We start from the raw sequence: 14,798 nt of genomic DNA, 5'->3' as shown, positions 1-14,798 counted from the left end.
TTTTAACGTCATCGTTAATTTCATGTCACCGTAATCGGCGTACGTTTTCGTAGTCGGAATGTTTGTGGAATCGTATATGCGACACTTTTGTTGAATGTCTTCCGGAATATTCATAACGCTCAGGAGAAAACATTCCAGTTCGTAATATTGCGCTTAAACCATTAATTTTCCCGGTTCCGTGCCACCCCATTTCAAATCCAACTCTTTTGCGTTCTTATATTATACACGACGCTCTATGGACGGATAGATTGCTAGCCAGAGACGTGTTTTGCCGCTCGCCGATTATACTGTGCCCCGGCTAATGTAATAACTTCGCGAGTTCTGTAGAATTTTATGCATATTGCACGCCACGGCGACGGCCAAAATTTATCAAAGGAAAATTTACATAATTCCGAAAAAAAAGGTAGGAAATTGCGACACCCAGGAGCTGATGTCTCCCTCAAAAATTGTTATTAAGCAAATGGCAGTAGAGGCAAGTAAGCTATTTCAGCATTTTTTCTCATTTAATCTTTTTTTTTTTTGGGTAAAATGTGAACTTACACCTTTATCCTACAGCAGAGTGGTGTGATCTTCCACACTGTACATATAGAATTTTTCGAATATTATAACTTCCATAATAATTTTCCGATTCCTTTGATAAGTAACTTAACATCTATCTACACAAAGGAATGAATGAAAAATAATTAGTAGGTATAGACAGGTTTTTAATACTTTTATGGGGATTCCATTTTATAAGATGTAACCGGCGTAGATAACTTAAGGATGTTTGGGAGGTATGTCAAAATGCTACGAGACAAATAAAAATTTGGAAGAACGTTCCTCATTCAATTTTAAAAATCCTGTAACAATTACAAATCGATTCACTAAACAGTTAAAAAAATTGTAGTTTTACACGATTCGTTAACCGAACAGATTAAATTTATTTTTATTAACAAAAAAAAAGCTACCAGAAATTTCAAACTTTCATAATAAGTAACTTGAACTCTGGAGAATCACTTTAGCGTAAGGTTATTCAAATTCACTAAATGGTTATCGAGGAAAAAATGAAAAATTAGCTGAAAATCTCGTTTTTACTTGATAATATAATGATAATATTTATAATTGTCTGAAATAAATGCAATTTTAAAGTTTTAATTATTATTTAAACATATTAAAAAGTTTTACGCTCATTATTAATAGAGATTGAAACTAAATATTTTTTTGTTTCGAAGTTGAAATCAAGGCATATTCACTGCCAAAAGTCAGTTAAAAATTTTCCATATTATTCGTTATTTCTTATTTTATTCAAAGTTTTTGGTCAAATTCCAAATTTTCTCTCAAACCGTATACTTTTTTTTTAGTATAGATAGTATTTATTTACCTCATGATATGCTGCAAAAACTAATTAATCACAAATTTCTAATTTTATGTACTCTTGTCTCCGATTGTACCTCCCAAACATCCTTAATACATGCACGTACATTCATCGATGCGCATTCAAAAACATTATTGTGCATGCTGAAAAACGTCACGCTGTTGCTTGTTCCGTCGAAAAGTACGTCGTGTTACCTTTTATATTTTCATCAGAAATCATTCACGAACGTTGAATGTCCCCAAGGAGACCATAAAAACCGTACACACGGGCGTAAATGACTTTTCAAATTTACGTGCATTTATCGACACGCATCCATAATCGCCACGTCGTTTCTTTTACGATTAAAAAGTACGTCGCATTTATAAAAGTAAATTTTTATAACGTGAGATTTCAGTGTAAATACTCTCTCATTTATGCCCATGTATATCAGGCAATAAGGGAATTTTTCGAATATTTTCGTTTTTTTTCTTCGGGTTTTTCATGTAATCTCTTTAAAGAGTTAATTTAAGTCGAGAAAAAGTAAAAAATGTATGTTTGTGCTATTTTCAACTATTCAATTGCAGAGAGAACTAACTTAAATACATTATCGGTTTCTGCCACAACAGGGTTCCCTATACCCGGATGGTATTGGGACTATGTAAAAGTAAAACTTTTACTTTGAGTAATAAAACTGCGAGTCTTGCTGACCCGGATGAATTTCTGTACTTTATTTATATCGATATACCTACGAAACAATTTGATTTAATCATTTGGAAAAACAATCAACAAGGTAACATAATGCAAGTGTGTATATCAAAGTTTAAACGAAATAGATTTTACGATAAAGATTTATTGAATGCACGATGTCAAAGCCATGACAGAGAAATTAATATCATTTTCTGCCTTTTCGATGTATTCTTTGCACACTTTTGCTGCGTCTTCCAGAAGTTTTCCCGGTTCGGTGGGTCCGTGGTTTATCGGAAATTCCTTCTTGCCATCTAACTCATACAAGTACCCGTTGTTGTGAACGAGAGCGATAAAATGGTGACTGGACCCTTCATCTGCATTCACTTGGGTCTGGCCTTCCCCTGCTAGTTCCTTATGGGCGTCGACAATATCCTGGCAATTGCTCTGCAAAAGTTCGCCACGTTCTTCGGGGGTGGCATTCTCCGTTTCTTCCAATGCCTTCTTCAATCCACCTTCGTTAAGGACAATTTGATCCCTGTTGTTAGCGATGCTGTGAATCAAGGCCGCAGTGCCGCAGGCGTTCGCGGCTGTTTGTCTGAAGAAGTACGGCTGCGGTGAAATTACTTGTCCTTTGTCCTTTATCTCCTTGCACTTTTCTTCCATATATTCGTTGATTTTATCATTGCATGGGTACAGAAGTATGACCGATAGAACCGGTCGTGGTACCCACTGTAGCGACTCACGGTCTAACCCGTACACATCAACCACATTCCATCGTTTCGGTACTCCCAATCTCTGCATAAGCTTGTTGAGCACATCAGGATTCGACTCTAACGGAAGCCAATTCATTTTTTGCTATTTTTGGTTGATCTTGTGGAGATTTTTATATTAGCATTCTCTTCTGAAGTTTTTTTGTTATTTGTGTCAAAACTTACGCCAAATTGTGTACTGTCTATTGAACATCCGGACTTCCATGAAAACTTTTGTTTTTGTAGTGTGATTTACTCGCGCTTTTTTTTAAGAAGATCATAGCTGTGAAAGTCGTTTGACACATATGGGAACAATTAACTTGCCAGGAAATGTTTACCTAAATAATAGTTGTATGCATGTTTCGGGTCTGGGATATATAAAATGAAAATTTACTATTAATACTCGTTCATCATCATCATCATAGGGTCGTCAGTCCTAAGACTGGTTGGACACGCATCTCCACTCTTTTCTATCCTGAGCTACACTTCGCAATTCCCTAAAACTAGAACAACCCACATCCTTAACTATTTGCGAACAGTAATCTAATCTAGGTCTACTTCTACCCCTCCTAACTCCTGTTTCTGCCTCTAATATGTCTCTGACTAGACCCTCATGCCTGAGAAGGTGTCCTACCAACCTATCTCGCCTATTTTTTTATTGACTTCCATAGAGTCCTCTGTTCTCTTATTCTTTCCAATACCTCTTCATTTCTAACCTTTTCTACCCACGATATCCTCATTATCCGCCTATAACACCACATTTCGAACGCTTCTAACCTTTTCTTTTCCGCCGCTCCCACTGTCCATGTTTCGCACCCGTACAACGCCGTGTTCCAAACATACACCTTTAACAACCTTTTTCGAATTTCTAAATTAACATTTCGCGAGCATAGAAGTGACTTCTTTTTATTAAAGGCGACACGACCCTGCGCTATCCTCTGCTTTATATCCCTACTACTCCTTCCGTTAGATATCCAGATTTGGTTTGGTAAATAAAGTACAACCAGTAGTAGTTTGGTCAATTAAATACGTAATAAAACCGTTCACACACTAGAAATGACCACGATCCAAAAATAAACTACATATGCACAAAATAATTCAGTCTCATATTTTAACAACAAATCGAACATGAAACATTTGAAACATTTGGTACTAAGTTTTGGTAACTTATGAGCAGTTCTTGATTTTAGTTTAAGTTTTATGTAAATAAACACAGTTATTAATTGATTTCTGCAATGGGTTGTTGGCCTAAAGATAGAGTTTTGTTGATATTAAATTTGAATTGGAAATTTATGGTGTGTTTGAAAGATAGGTAGCGTTACTATATCTAATAAAATGTTTTCTAACATGTAGAACATTACACATAAGTTTCATTCCACACGTACGTATGTAACAATAATTATATTCAGTGCCCAAAGTAAATTTCAGATTAATAACTATTGTTTCACATCGGGAATAGTGTTTTATAATTTGAAAGTTAAAATGGTGTTTTTAAAAAACAAAATTAGATAAATGTTGCATTTGAAACTCATTATAACCAGTAAGCATCAGCAGAATCAGATTCCGATGTAATAGTGGTAGTGGTATACATGTAATCGTAATAACAAGGTACTCAAATCCTTCACTGACCGAATTAAAAATCCATGACATTTACTTGTAGTGGATAGTTATGCCGGGGATAAGGCCACTTTTACGTAATATCGGATTTGTATTAATGTTGTTTTTAATATACGCGGATGAATGAATTAAGTAGGTATCTAATTCATTTCGCAACAATTTTAACTTTCAATTTTAAATGCATCGTTATAGAAGTTTCCTTACCTGGTAGTTGTGTTGATGGGCACAGATCCGAAGTACAAGGTGTCGATTGGGTATCTTTTCCATTACACTGTTTCCTACTGCTACTTGATCCAACCCCAATACATTGTCGTTTTCTAACTTTTACACAATCTGCAGTGCACTGGGACCAATCAGACCAAGCTGACCATTTGGGTTGTTCTGTTAAAAAAAAAAACATTTAATACTGGAAAGTAAGAGTTTTTTTGACTCGCACACCGCACACTCCAAAACAAAGACCTTGAAAACATCATTTAATTTCAAAAACAAAAATTTAGTGAAAAAATAAATTTTGTTCTTCAATTATTAGCCAGTTATTGAAATGGTGAAGTTAGTTAGGTTTAGTGAATTACCCCGAAGGAACTTACCTTTCTCTGCGATGTCAATTTCATATGTGGAGTCCAAGACCAGCTCTTCTACAGATTTGTTAGAAGCGTAAGCGTTTGAAATATTAAACAGGGTGTTAGCAAAGCGATAATGTTAGTACTAATTAAGCAAATACGAAAAAATGCATGAAACAGAGACACCTAACTATAGGGCAAATAGCTTAAAGACGTGAATTTACGTCTAATGTATTACGTGTAGGTATTAATTATATCTAAATATTTTTTTATGTAAGAACATTTCTTATACTTTCTTTGCCCTACTTATGTTTTAGAACAACAAATTCATTCCAATTTCTTTTATTTTTGTGCAACCATTTATTATATGATGAAAAAAGAGATCTTATGATCGAAGAATTCCTTCAGAATGTAATTACTGCGTTAATTTATTAACTAAAAAAATCTTACAATATTTGGTGGCTACAAACTATTTTTAATGTAATCCTAAGCTCGTTTTACTTATAGGGCAGCTTTACAACGACTAATGTTTTCTCGAACTAACATTTATAGCTGTTCTAATTTGATAAGCATAATGATAATGACAAAAATCCATGTATTTTTTCTCAAAGATAGTAAGTAAAATGATTGCCGAATGTTTTCAATGAACAGCAAAAAGCACTACTAATAAATGCTATATTTTGGGTGAAAACAAATGACATCATTAACGTTAACAAATCAGTAAAAAATTGTTACATCAGGTGTTTTTAAACTTTTAACAGAACTATTTCCTTTTCTGCATGAATTTTCTTCTATTAGGAAAAAAGTTACTAAAGCTGGCAATATAGTTGAACATAAAAATATTTTTTTTACCTGGAGGGCATGGTTGACAGTCCTTGGTCCTTTGTACAGAGATACCAGGACATTGCAACCCACCATTACTAGGAGTAGGATTTGTGCAGGTTCTGGTTCTTTTTTGACCTGATCCTAAGGTTGAACCAGGACAGTGGCAATCTGTCCAAGCTGACCATTGTGACCAACCACCATTAACTGCAAAAAAAAAATACATGAAAAAATGATTGTCATGTAGTCTATCATTTCCATTACTAAAAACTGATTGTGATATGGCAATGTAGGATTAAATCAGTTCTTATATTTGTTATATAATATAATAGACTCCATACACCCTAAAATACCGCGAATGTTGTGTACGTAATCAAATATGTTAAAATTGCAACTTTTTTACTGATCGTAAAGTCATAATTTGTTGTTTTAATAAAGCATGGGTGCAAACTTTATTTTATTTTCGGAAACTGTTAAATCGTTTTTTGCATATATCATAATTTCTGATAAGAATGTTTGTTAATTACGTTCGAATACGTCTATTTTATATTTATTCTTATAAAGTAGACATTCGGTTATAATAAACAATTTCCTTAAGTTAGCTTAAAAGCTGAGTTTTCCCAAGACGAGAACGTACTTCCTGAAACTTATAATTGCCGATTTAGAACTGTTATTGTATCTTAAATTGTAACAGCTAATGCTAGAAGTGTGATAGAATTCCCTTTTTTGTTATTCATGTTAATTACTACGTCGATTTAGCGATGAGACTCGTAATAGAGAATCGTTGTTGCAAGTAAAATGGAACAGAGTACCTATTTATGTAGGTAGTTGTTGTTATTTTGACGTTTGTACGCCTTTCGTAATACCTACATGCATTAAAAGTGCTTATTTTCCGCACGAGAGGGCAACAGTGGCAGTTGCTGTTTTTGCTGTTGCTCTTTGAAAATACGACAAATGGAAAATGTATTCGATGCTTTTTCAAGTTTTAAAAGAGATGAAACAGGCAGCGTGGAAACAAAGAGGGCTTCGTCGAAGTTAAAACTTACAGCAGTTGACATTATCCTGGAGGATTAACTGGAAACCGTGAAGTGAAGTTTATAGCGGGAGCTTAGCGTGCTCCCGATTGTTTTTTACCATGCAGCCTCGAAGGTGATGCAGACGTTAGCGTTTCAATGTACTGAGAGCCCTCTTTCAGCGCCGCTTTTGTTCGGGGGGTACTTTTACCGTAAAACGGGACTTTTCTCATGCGAATGTTTGATCTCTAGAAAATGAACCGTGCGAATACTGAAAGGAAGATTAAAAAGACGAATCTCCTACACACTAAAGCTTACATAAAAAACATGTCTACGAAATGTTTCAAGCAATAATGAAAATGTGCGCATTTTTTTCAGACAACAGAAATCTTTGGAAATTTTCTTCTTTCTTTATGACAATCAAGACCTAAGCACAATTTGTTTCACTGTACATTTGCGATTTTTATTTTACGATTAATTTTTCCTCGTAGGTACTTAGAGGTATTAGAAAAAATAGGAAAACAGAGGACTCTATGGAAGTCAATAAAAAATAGGCAAGATAGATTGGTAGGACACCTTCTCAGGTATGAAAAGGTCTAGTCAGAGTCATATTAGAGGCAGAAACAGGAGTCGAGAGAAGTAGATGTAGACCTAGATTATATTACTGTTCGCAAAAAGTTAAGGATGTGGGATGATCTGAAGATTAGTTCAGGATAGGAAGGAGTGGAAGTGCGTGTGCAACAAATCCTAAGACTGACGACCTTGAGATGATGAGGTACTTAAAATTTGAAAATGTGTTTAGAACAAAGCTTATTGAAATAAATCGTCACTTGACTCATTCAAGTAAAGAAATACTAAACGTTTAGCATTTAGGGTAAATTAAATTGCCCATGCATCCTTACAACACAACCGAAATTACTGAAACAAAACTGTTCTTTATTTATTATAATATACACTTTATCCTGTTACCTAAACTGTTCGATATGCTTTGCTTATATTCCGACTAGAATTATAAAAATATTGATCTGATGTATCAGTTTTTTACAATCTTTAATTTTCGATGATTTTTTTGCTCTTCTTAGCACTACCAGCGGGAACAGTGATGAAGCGGACGATGATAGCGGTCTCGAGGTTTCAAAAAGCGAGACCCGCATTATTATACCTCGCATATATTTAACGTTGACTAGGTATATCCGAAAAAGAAACAGGTCTGTCATTTTATTTATATTTAATGACCGCTTCGTATTTATTTATCGTTGTGCGGCGTTTACGGCGCGTGGGCGTGTGTGGTCCATTTCGAAAATTTAAGGAGTCGTCCGCGAGTCGTCGCTCCTTTATTTTTGACCGACGGACCAGTCCGTCGCCGTATTGTGGGTACAATACACGTGGATACATGTTAGTCTTTTAATGGCCATCTGGGATACTAAACGCTGTCACGGATAACAACGAACAATAATGAATTGCCGATAGCATTAACCGGATTGCTCTGGAATATATTAAAGTCCAGGAAGTTCTAGGAGATGCATACCGAAAATCAAGTTACTGTTATATATCATTTTAGCAAGAAAAATTGCAGACTTTTGGGAAATTGTAAGTAAATACGATATTGTGAACCGAAAAAAAAATAGTTGTTCACACCATCAATTTCCTTACGTTAGTGAAAATTACATTTAATGTTTCAATCCAAGTTACCCAAAGTATAATCACAGAGAAACATTGAGCAGGGCAGACTGACCTGGAAGTGACCTGGGGCTGCTGTCCTCTCGAATGCTAAGCAATGGTCTAAATCTCTAGGTCATGCCGCTCGGTTTAAGCAACAGTCCAAGTAGTAATGTGTACAAAAATAATTGGGGCGTGTATGTAAGACGCAGATAACACAACTACTACTACACAATTTACAGAAATTGGGAAATATCGTTTGTATAAGCGAAGGTTCAATTTGTTCTTGGTATAGGTACAGTGGCGTAATAGTATAATTAATATTCTGTTCATAGTCTGGAGGGTTTCCATTATAGAATGTTCATGCTATCGAGTCTCTTCTGTAAATAAAGTATAAATATACCTAACGTTCAATCAAAGTTATGAATTCGGCTGTCATTCGTGAAAAATTAAATAAAAAAAAATGCATTTTTTTTTTGCTAACTACGGATGGGAGTAAATATCAGACATTAGTCAAATGAAATCTGGAAAACCTACCCAATACCCCCTAAAACGTCCTCGGCTATAAGCGAATACTTATATTTATCCCAATATCTTTATAAAAAATTTATTTCAAAAACAATCGCATAGGTCAAATGTTCGTTTTCATTGTAGTTCATTATTATTTTACTAGGTGTTGCGAATGATTAGTCTGTGGGCATGTTCTTGATGAACTGATTAGTGTTGTCTCTTTTCCGAGGAGGTTTAAGGTGCTCCGGAAGGTGGTCCGGTAATTCACCCCCTTCCAGCTTGACATTAATGAGATGCATGGCCAAAGCAAATTCGTCTCTATCTAAAAATCCGTCTCTATCTACATCTGCCAATTTCCAAATTTTTCCGAGTACTGAATTAGGCAATTTTGATTTGATCATTTCCTGTTTGGCGATCGTTCCCGATAACTTTCCTCCTTCAGGATTTAACATGTCAAATACCGCGTCGTACGTCGCCCTGGCCTTGTTAACAATCCACTCTGGATCCCCGTAACCGGCATTGACCCCTTCACCTTGGTTATGGCCGAAGGGTGAAGATTTATCGTTGATACATTCGAAAGCGCCGCCCCTCACTTCCGTCTGCTCTGACATAGTCGATAATTCGTGAGGAACCATCGCCATTAGCTGAGATATATCCTCTGCTAACATCTTGTTAACAACTTCTATTAGTTTAGGTTTGAGGCTATGGAATTTGCTGAAATCAAATTTGGCCAAGTGGTCTTGCATTTTCGTGAGTTCGGGCAAATCGCCTACCGAAATACCATGTTCAGCTTGTACTTTTTCGTAAATTTTTCCCAAATTCTTGATTAGTTCGTTTTTCTTTGTTTCTTTTCCGAACACGTTAGGCATTTCCCGGCGCAGTTCGCTTATAATATACGCATGGACAACAGCCAGTCGGGATCTTTTAATCAAGTCGTTAAGCTTTCGTAACGCCGCGTTCTTTGGTAACGATTGAAAATCCCTGAACAAGTCGTGAGATTCGTCTTCGAAAAGTTTCCGGTTGTACGCGTATCTCAAAGGCTGGTCCCAAAAAGAACCGATATAAACGCGGGCAACTTCGGGAGATTGAAGCACTTTTCCCAAAGACCACATCAAAGCGCCATAGACTCTCATAAGTTGCTGCTGATCTATCATATCCGCTTTGTTTAAAACTATTCGAATTTTGTCGTCGTGACCTCTCAGTGCTTCTATGGTACGTCGGAATTCGTCTGATATGTCTAACTTGTGTGCATCGAATAGCAGGATGATCCTGTCTACCCTTTCGGCAAACCACTCAAGCACACCGACAAAATCGTATCCTCTATCGATGCGTTGTTTTTCTCCTGCCAGTATACCTGGAGTGTCTATAATCGACATTGATTTCAAAACTGGCGATTTCAAAAGGGAGCACTGAAATCGGTTAAGGAAAGCGTTTCCAAACTTTGACAATGGTCTAAACTGACGTTTCGGATCCATAACCAGAGCGTTTCCAGGTATGACACTGTCTTTGTCGCCGTACATAACAGCGATAAAACGATCTGTGGTCGGTTCCGGACCGATTCTCATCCCTGGAAATTCCCGTTCCAGAATGTATTTTATAAATGTCGTTTTTCCGGTCGAATATTGTCCGACCAGAAGTATTAAAGGTTTGGCATCGAAATCCGGGTCATTGAGTTGCGGAGAGTGGAAATCGTTAAAATTGTACATGTCTTCTAATGGTAGAAGTTTCGACTTATATATCGTCTTTAGACCTTCCACAACCGAGTCGTAGACCTCCTGAGACTTTTCTTCCGTTTGCTTTCTGAACCAACTCTGCATGTTAAAAACTGACTGGGTGGTTTAGCAAAACGCCTAATTTCTACTTAATGACACTAATATCAAAATGACAACCATGCCACTTCAGTGTATGACAGTTATTTTATATTTTGACGACTGGATTTTCTGAAATTAATGGTGTTGAAAAATAACGTTTTTTTTTTATAAGAAATGCATTGTAGTACAAAAATCCATAATTTTCATAGAATTTTCGTCAATCCATCAAACGCTAAACTGAAAAATTTGTTCCGTATTTTATTATGGTAGGTATGGTATGGTAACAGGAGAGTTAACCTACCTGCCACTGTACACGGTTCAATGAATTAGTACAAACATATTGCATGAATCAACAAGGTCCTTTTTTAATAAGGTTTGAACTTATCCTAGAACAGTAGGATTAATTATTTTTCTATCGGTGTTCTGTCGGAGCTGTGTATAGCGTGCTAATGAGAGCCAAAATCGCGATTCAATTCTGACAGTTTCGAAGAAATGCAGATCACCAAAAACTTCTTTTGTACTAATGCATTATGACGTGATAACTCGAGATAGAAGCAGAAAATCTATGTGTATAGGGACTCGTAATGCATGACGCGAGTCGTAAGTTGTGTTCGACAGTTCACTGCGCAGTAGTGCAGTATGCATGCTATTTGGTGCGCACGCAAGTAACTTTTGTTTTCATTTGATTTTTGTTTGATAAAATTAACAATACCTAAAATAATGCGCAAAGGCTCATCGCCCAGGGACTCTTTCGTTTTCCGGATTAAGCCTTTAGTCCAACCTCTAGTCTTTCTGGGTGCAGCATGTAATGTTATCGCTAGTAGTTGAGAGCTTCTTTTATTTTAATGTAAAATGATAAAATAGTAAGTAAATGAATGACTGAACGATGATACCGCTATCGTAGACACATTTAAATGCTAATAGTAGATGATTCACTGTATTTTTACTAATGTACAGATACAACGTGCCGTTTTAAAAGGTTATAAACAACTTATTCTTATAATTCTATTTGTTTTATTTTATTTCACAAGACAGTCCCAACGTGGGTATAACATGGCTAATGTGTTGTTTTAAAGTATTATCAATCTTCTCAAACCATAGGTGTGGTTTTGGTATTTATTTCTATGTTAAACTCAAATTTTTACTGTAAATAATACTTTACTATATGTAGTTGTAGCTTTGTTTCTGTTTGCAAACGTTTCAAATGTCTTTTACTAATCTTGGAAATTGGAAAAATGACCCACAAAATTAATAAAAATATTTTGTAAAACTGGTATAAACGATTCGAAATAGTTCAATTTAATATACAGTTTTTAATTTTTCATATAGTATTTGAAATACAGAATCGTTTCATACATATAGTCGCAATTATTTTTTAGTACGAATTTTGAGTCGACTATATGTATTTCTCTCTTCAGTTTTATTTCATTCGTCTAATTACACCCTTACATGAAAGTATTTCCCAGTTGATATAAGAATAATAACTACCGTGCTTTCTAAAATTTATAGTTGTTGTAATAGAGTATCTAATAACGGAATAAAAAGCATCAAGTCTCATATCTGTTTACACCAAAACCCGCTTATGATTTTTGATTAATACAAATCATCCTACGCGTTTCTTTATTTGGCTTAAGAAGTCTATAAGTATTCACTCACTTAAAAGGTATAGTCGCATTACAAGTAAAGTATTATTGACGATTCAGGTTTATCACAAGGCTTTTTTTTTCTTTTCTTCTTCTGAGAAGTGATTGCATAGTCACTTCGTACTTGCAGAATCTTTATGTTATTTTTAACGCATTAGGTACATATCAATAGCTATGCAGGTAGCGTTATTATAAAGCAGTCGATGATTTAAATATAGGTACTTATATATTCAAAATCGATAGTGATAAGTGGTCTATAAGCTGATTATAAAGTTACGTGTCATTGCCACCGATTGGATCAGAATAAAAATCTTGAAAGAAAATATTTAAGATGCTAAAAAATTACAGTTTCAAATACTTTTTTGAGAATTAAGGGCGTTCTTAAGGGCTGCCTATAAATTACGTAACGAAAAATTTCACCTGCACCATTTTAGGATTCAATTAATAAAAAGGTACAGGAATTATAAAACACTATGACCATAATGCTCTACTGGACTCCTCCCAAATAGCGTTATGAAATTTATATGTATATAAAAAGAAAAGTCCTGTCCTACTGACAGGCTAAATCCTTGGACCTAAATAGCTGAAATTTTTCACAGATGTTTTCTTTATAATTTATACAAGGAATAAGAAAGGATATTTCGAAATCCAACCCCTAACAAGGTGAAAAGGATTGGCAGAGATTGTCTGGTACAGTTTTGTTTGTGGTCAGATTTACTTGAGGCTTTGTCTTTATCTTTTGTTCTTTGATGTAATTAATGTAACACCTATTTGGGCATGTTTGTATTTGAAATCTAAGACGATGATATGACATAACATTAAAACTATGTAGGGGTGAATGGGGGGAGAAATAATATTAATTTCGTGCACCAGCGAAGCTGTGGGAAATAAGTTTAACTTTAATAAAACAAGTTTTTAGTGAGCAATTTATCAAAACTGCTTATAGCGTGGTGATGTGAACTATTAAGTTCGAAATCGCAATTATTGTTTTTTATTACCTAATATGGTTTGCGTAGATATAGTTAGCAGTAAATACCGATAGATGGGACTGGCATGATGTTTCAGTAGCGTTCCTAACCATGACGCAAATACGGAATGCTCGTAAATTTTATGACGGCATTTAAAAATCTCTTTTATTTAGTCTCCTCCGTGCCATACATGGTGAACAAAATCATGCTGTATGCAAATATACAAGTGTATCAGTTGAAATTGATTGCATGTTTCTAAGACGTGTTGCTAAACTTTTGCGTGTAAGCCTGACACGTACACAAAAGCGCTGTCCGTGTAAATGCCCTTTTGTCACGCCAGTAATCGTCGCGCTATTCCGCTGTTTAAACAACGACGACTGGGGAAAGGAATAGATAGAAAGAAGTGTTCCTTGGATCGCATCGTCTCGTCGGTCGTCGTCACATTATTTTTATGATTATTGCTGGTCGTACGTGTTCATTATTAGCTTTTGTGCCTTCGCGTAAACAGTAATTTTGGCATTTAACTGATATTCAAACACGTTCTGCGTCCGCTTTGCCAGGGGCGAACTCATAATTTCGGATTGGGGGAACGCTATCATGGGTAGTTTCAGGCATTCAAGTCTTTCCACAAAATACGAACTCATTTAAGGGAATAGGTTTAGCTAAAGACGAAGTGACACGAAAACTAAAACAGGGGCTTACCAACTAGAAATCACAGGGGGTGTGTCTCATATGGCAAATGAAGGAAGTAAAGTGTTCTTTATGAGTTTTTCACAAGGATCTTATGGGGGAAACGTAGCACATGCATGTCTTTACAATTTCAACATATGCCTCATGGGGATTCGCTTAGAGAGACATTAAACTCTTAAACATAGGAACTCTTCTGTAACATACTTGTGATTATTTATCTTCTAATGGGACGTATTTGAAAATTATCAGATGGTGCTTATGACCTGATTGATTTTTCAACATTCTTCCTCAGGAAGGTCACATGCCACATTCCTGGCGAAGAGCGAATGAGGAAAGGTGTTATATGTCTCTTGTACGTCTTATAGGGCAGCTACATAGAGTCCGCATGTTGCTAACCTGGCTACAAAAATTCTATTTGCGAATAGTTACCCGAGATAAAAATGTTCAGTCTCTCAGAGTCTCTGAAAGCGAGATTCGAGTCTCCGTCTCTCGTCGAGTATCTCTGGTGTCGCTGAGAGAGACTGTCGAGGGACTGTCAAAAAAACTGTTTAGCGTCTCTGAATGAGAGACTCGAATCTCTGAACGAGGGACTCGAATCTCTGAATCAGAGACTTGAATCTCTCAATAAGTGGTGTCTCGATAGACATGGTTAAAATTTTCTAAATTCAACGTATGTCAGAGATCCCAGTCTTTCTACGAGAGACTCGAGTCTCTCAATTTTCCAGTTTTATTCATT

General features: G+C 35.8%; 2 protein-coding genes and 1 pseudogene across 2 annotated transcripts in view; all 3 read right to left on the bottom strand.

Annotated features, from left to right (window-relative positions):
- Window positions 1-2,182: 2,182 nt before the first annotated feature.
- LOC108732508 (ubiquitin carboxyl-terminal hydrolase-like) lies at window positions 2,183-2,869 on the bottom strand. Its single transcript, XM_018463365.1, has one exon. The coding sequence runs from the start codon at window positions 2,867-2,869 to the stop codon at window positions 2,183-2,185; it is 687 nt and encodes a 228-aa protein (XP_018318867.1).
- Window positions 2,870-4,515: 1,646 nt separating this feature from the next.
- The window catches only part of LOC108732543 (netrin receptor unc-5-like), a 232,577-nt gene continuing 222,294 nt past the window's right edge, over window positions 4,516-14,798 (bottom strand). The window contains exons 5-6 of the mRNA XM_018463415.1: window positions 5,799-5,975; window positions 4,516-4,767 (exon numbers count right to left, since the gene is read on the bottom strand). Coding sequence (XP_018318917.1) covers window positions 4,532-4,767; window positions 5,799-5,975 — 413 coding nt within the window. The 3' untranslated portion in view covers window positions 4,516-4,531. The remainder of the gene's footprint in view (window positions 4,768-5,798; window positions 5,976-14,798) is intronic.
- Window positions 9,032-10,846, bottom strand: LOC108732542 (annotated as a pseudogene).

This window comes from Agrilus planipennis, unplaced genomic scaffold, assembly GCF_000699045.2.
Source record: "Agrilus planipennis isolate EAB-ADULT unplaced genomic scaffold, Apla_2.0 scaffold48, whole genome shotgun sequence".
NCBI classification, from domain to species: Eukaryota; Metazoa; Arthropoda; class Insecta; order Coleoptera; family Buprestidae; genus Agrilus; species Agrilus planipennis.
Note: the sequence above shows the minus strand (reverse complement) of the source record. Positions and strands in the feature narration are given on the sequence as shown.

Excerpts from the sequence above, each read along its gene's own strand:
- LOC108732508 (XM_018463365.1), bottom strand. The coding sequence starts at position 2,869 with ATGAATTGGCTTCCGTTAGAGTCGAATCCTGATGTGCTCAACAAGCTT.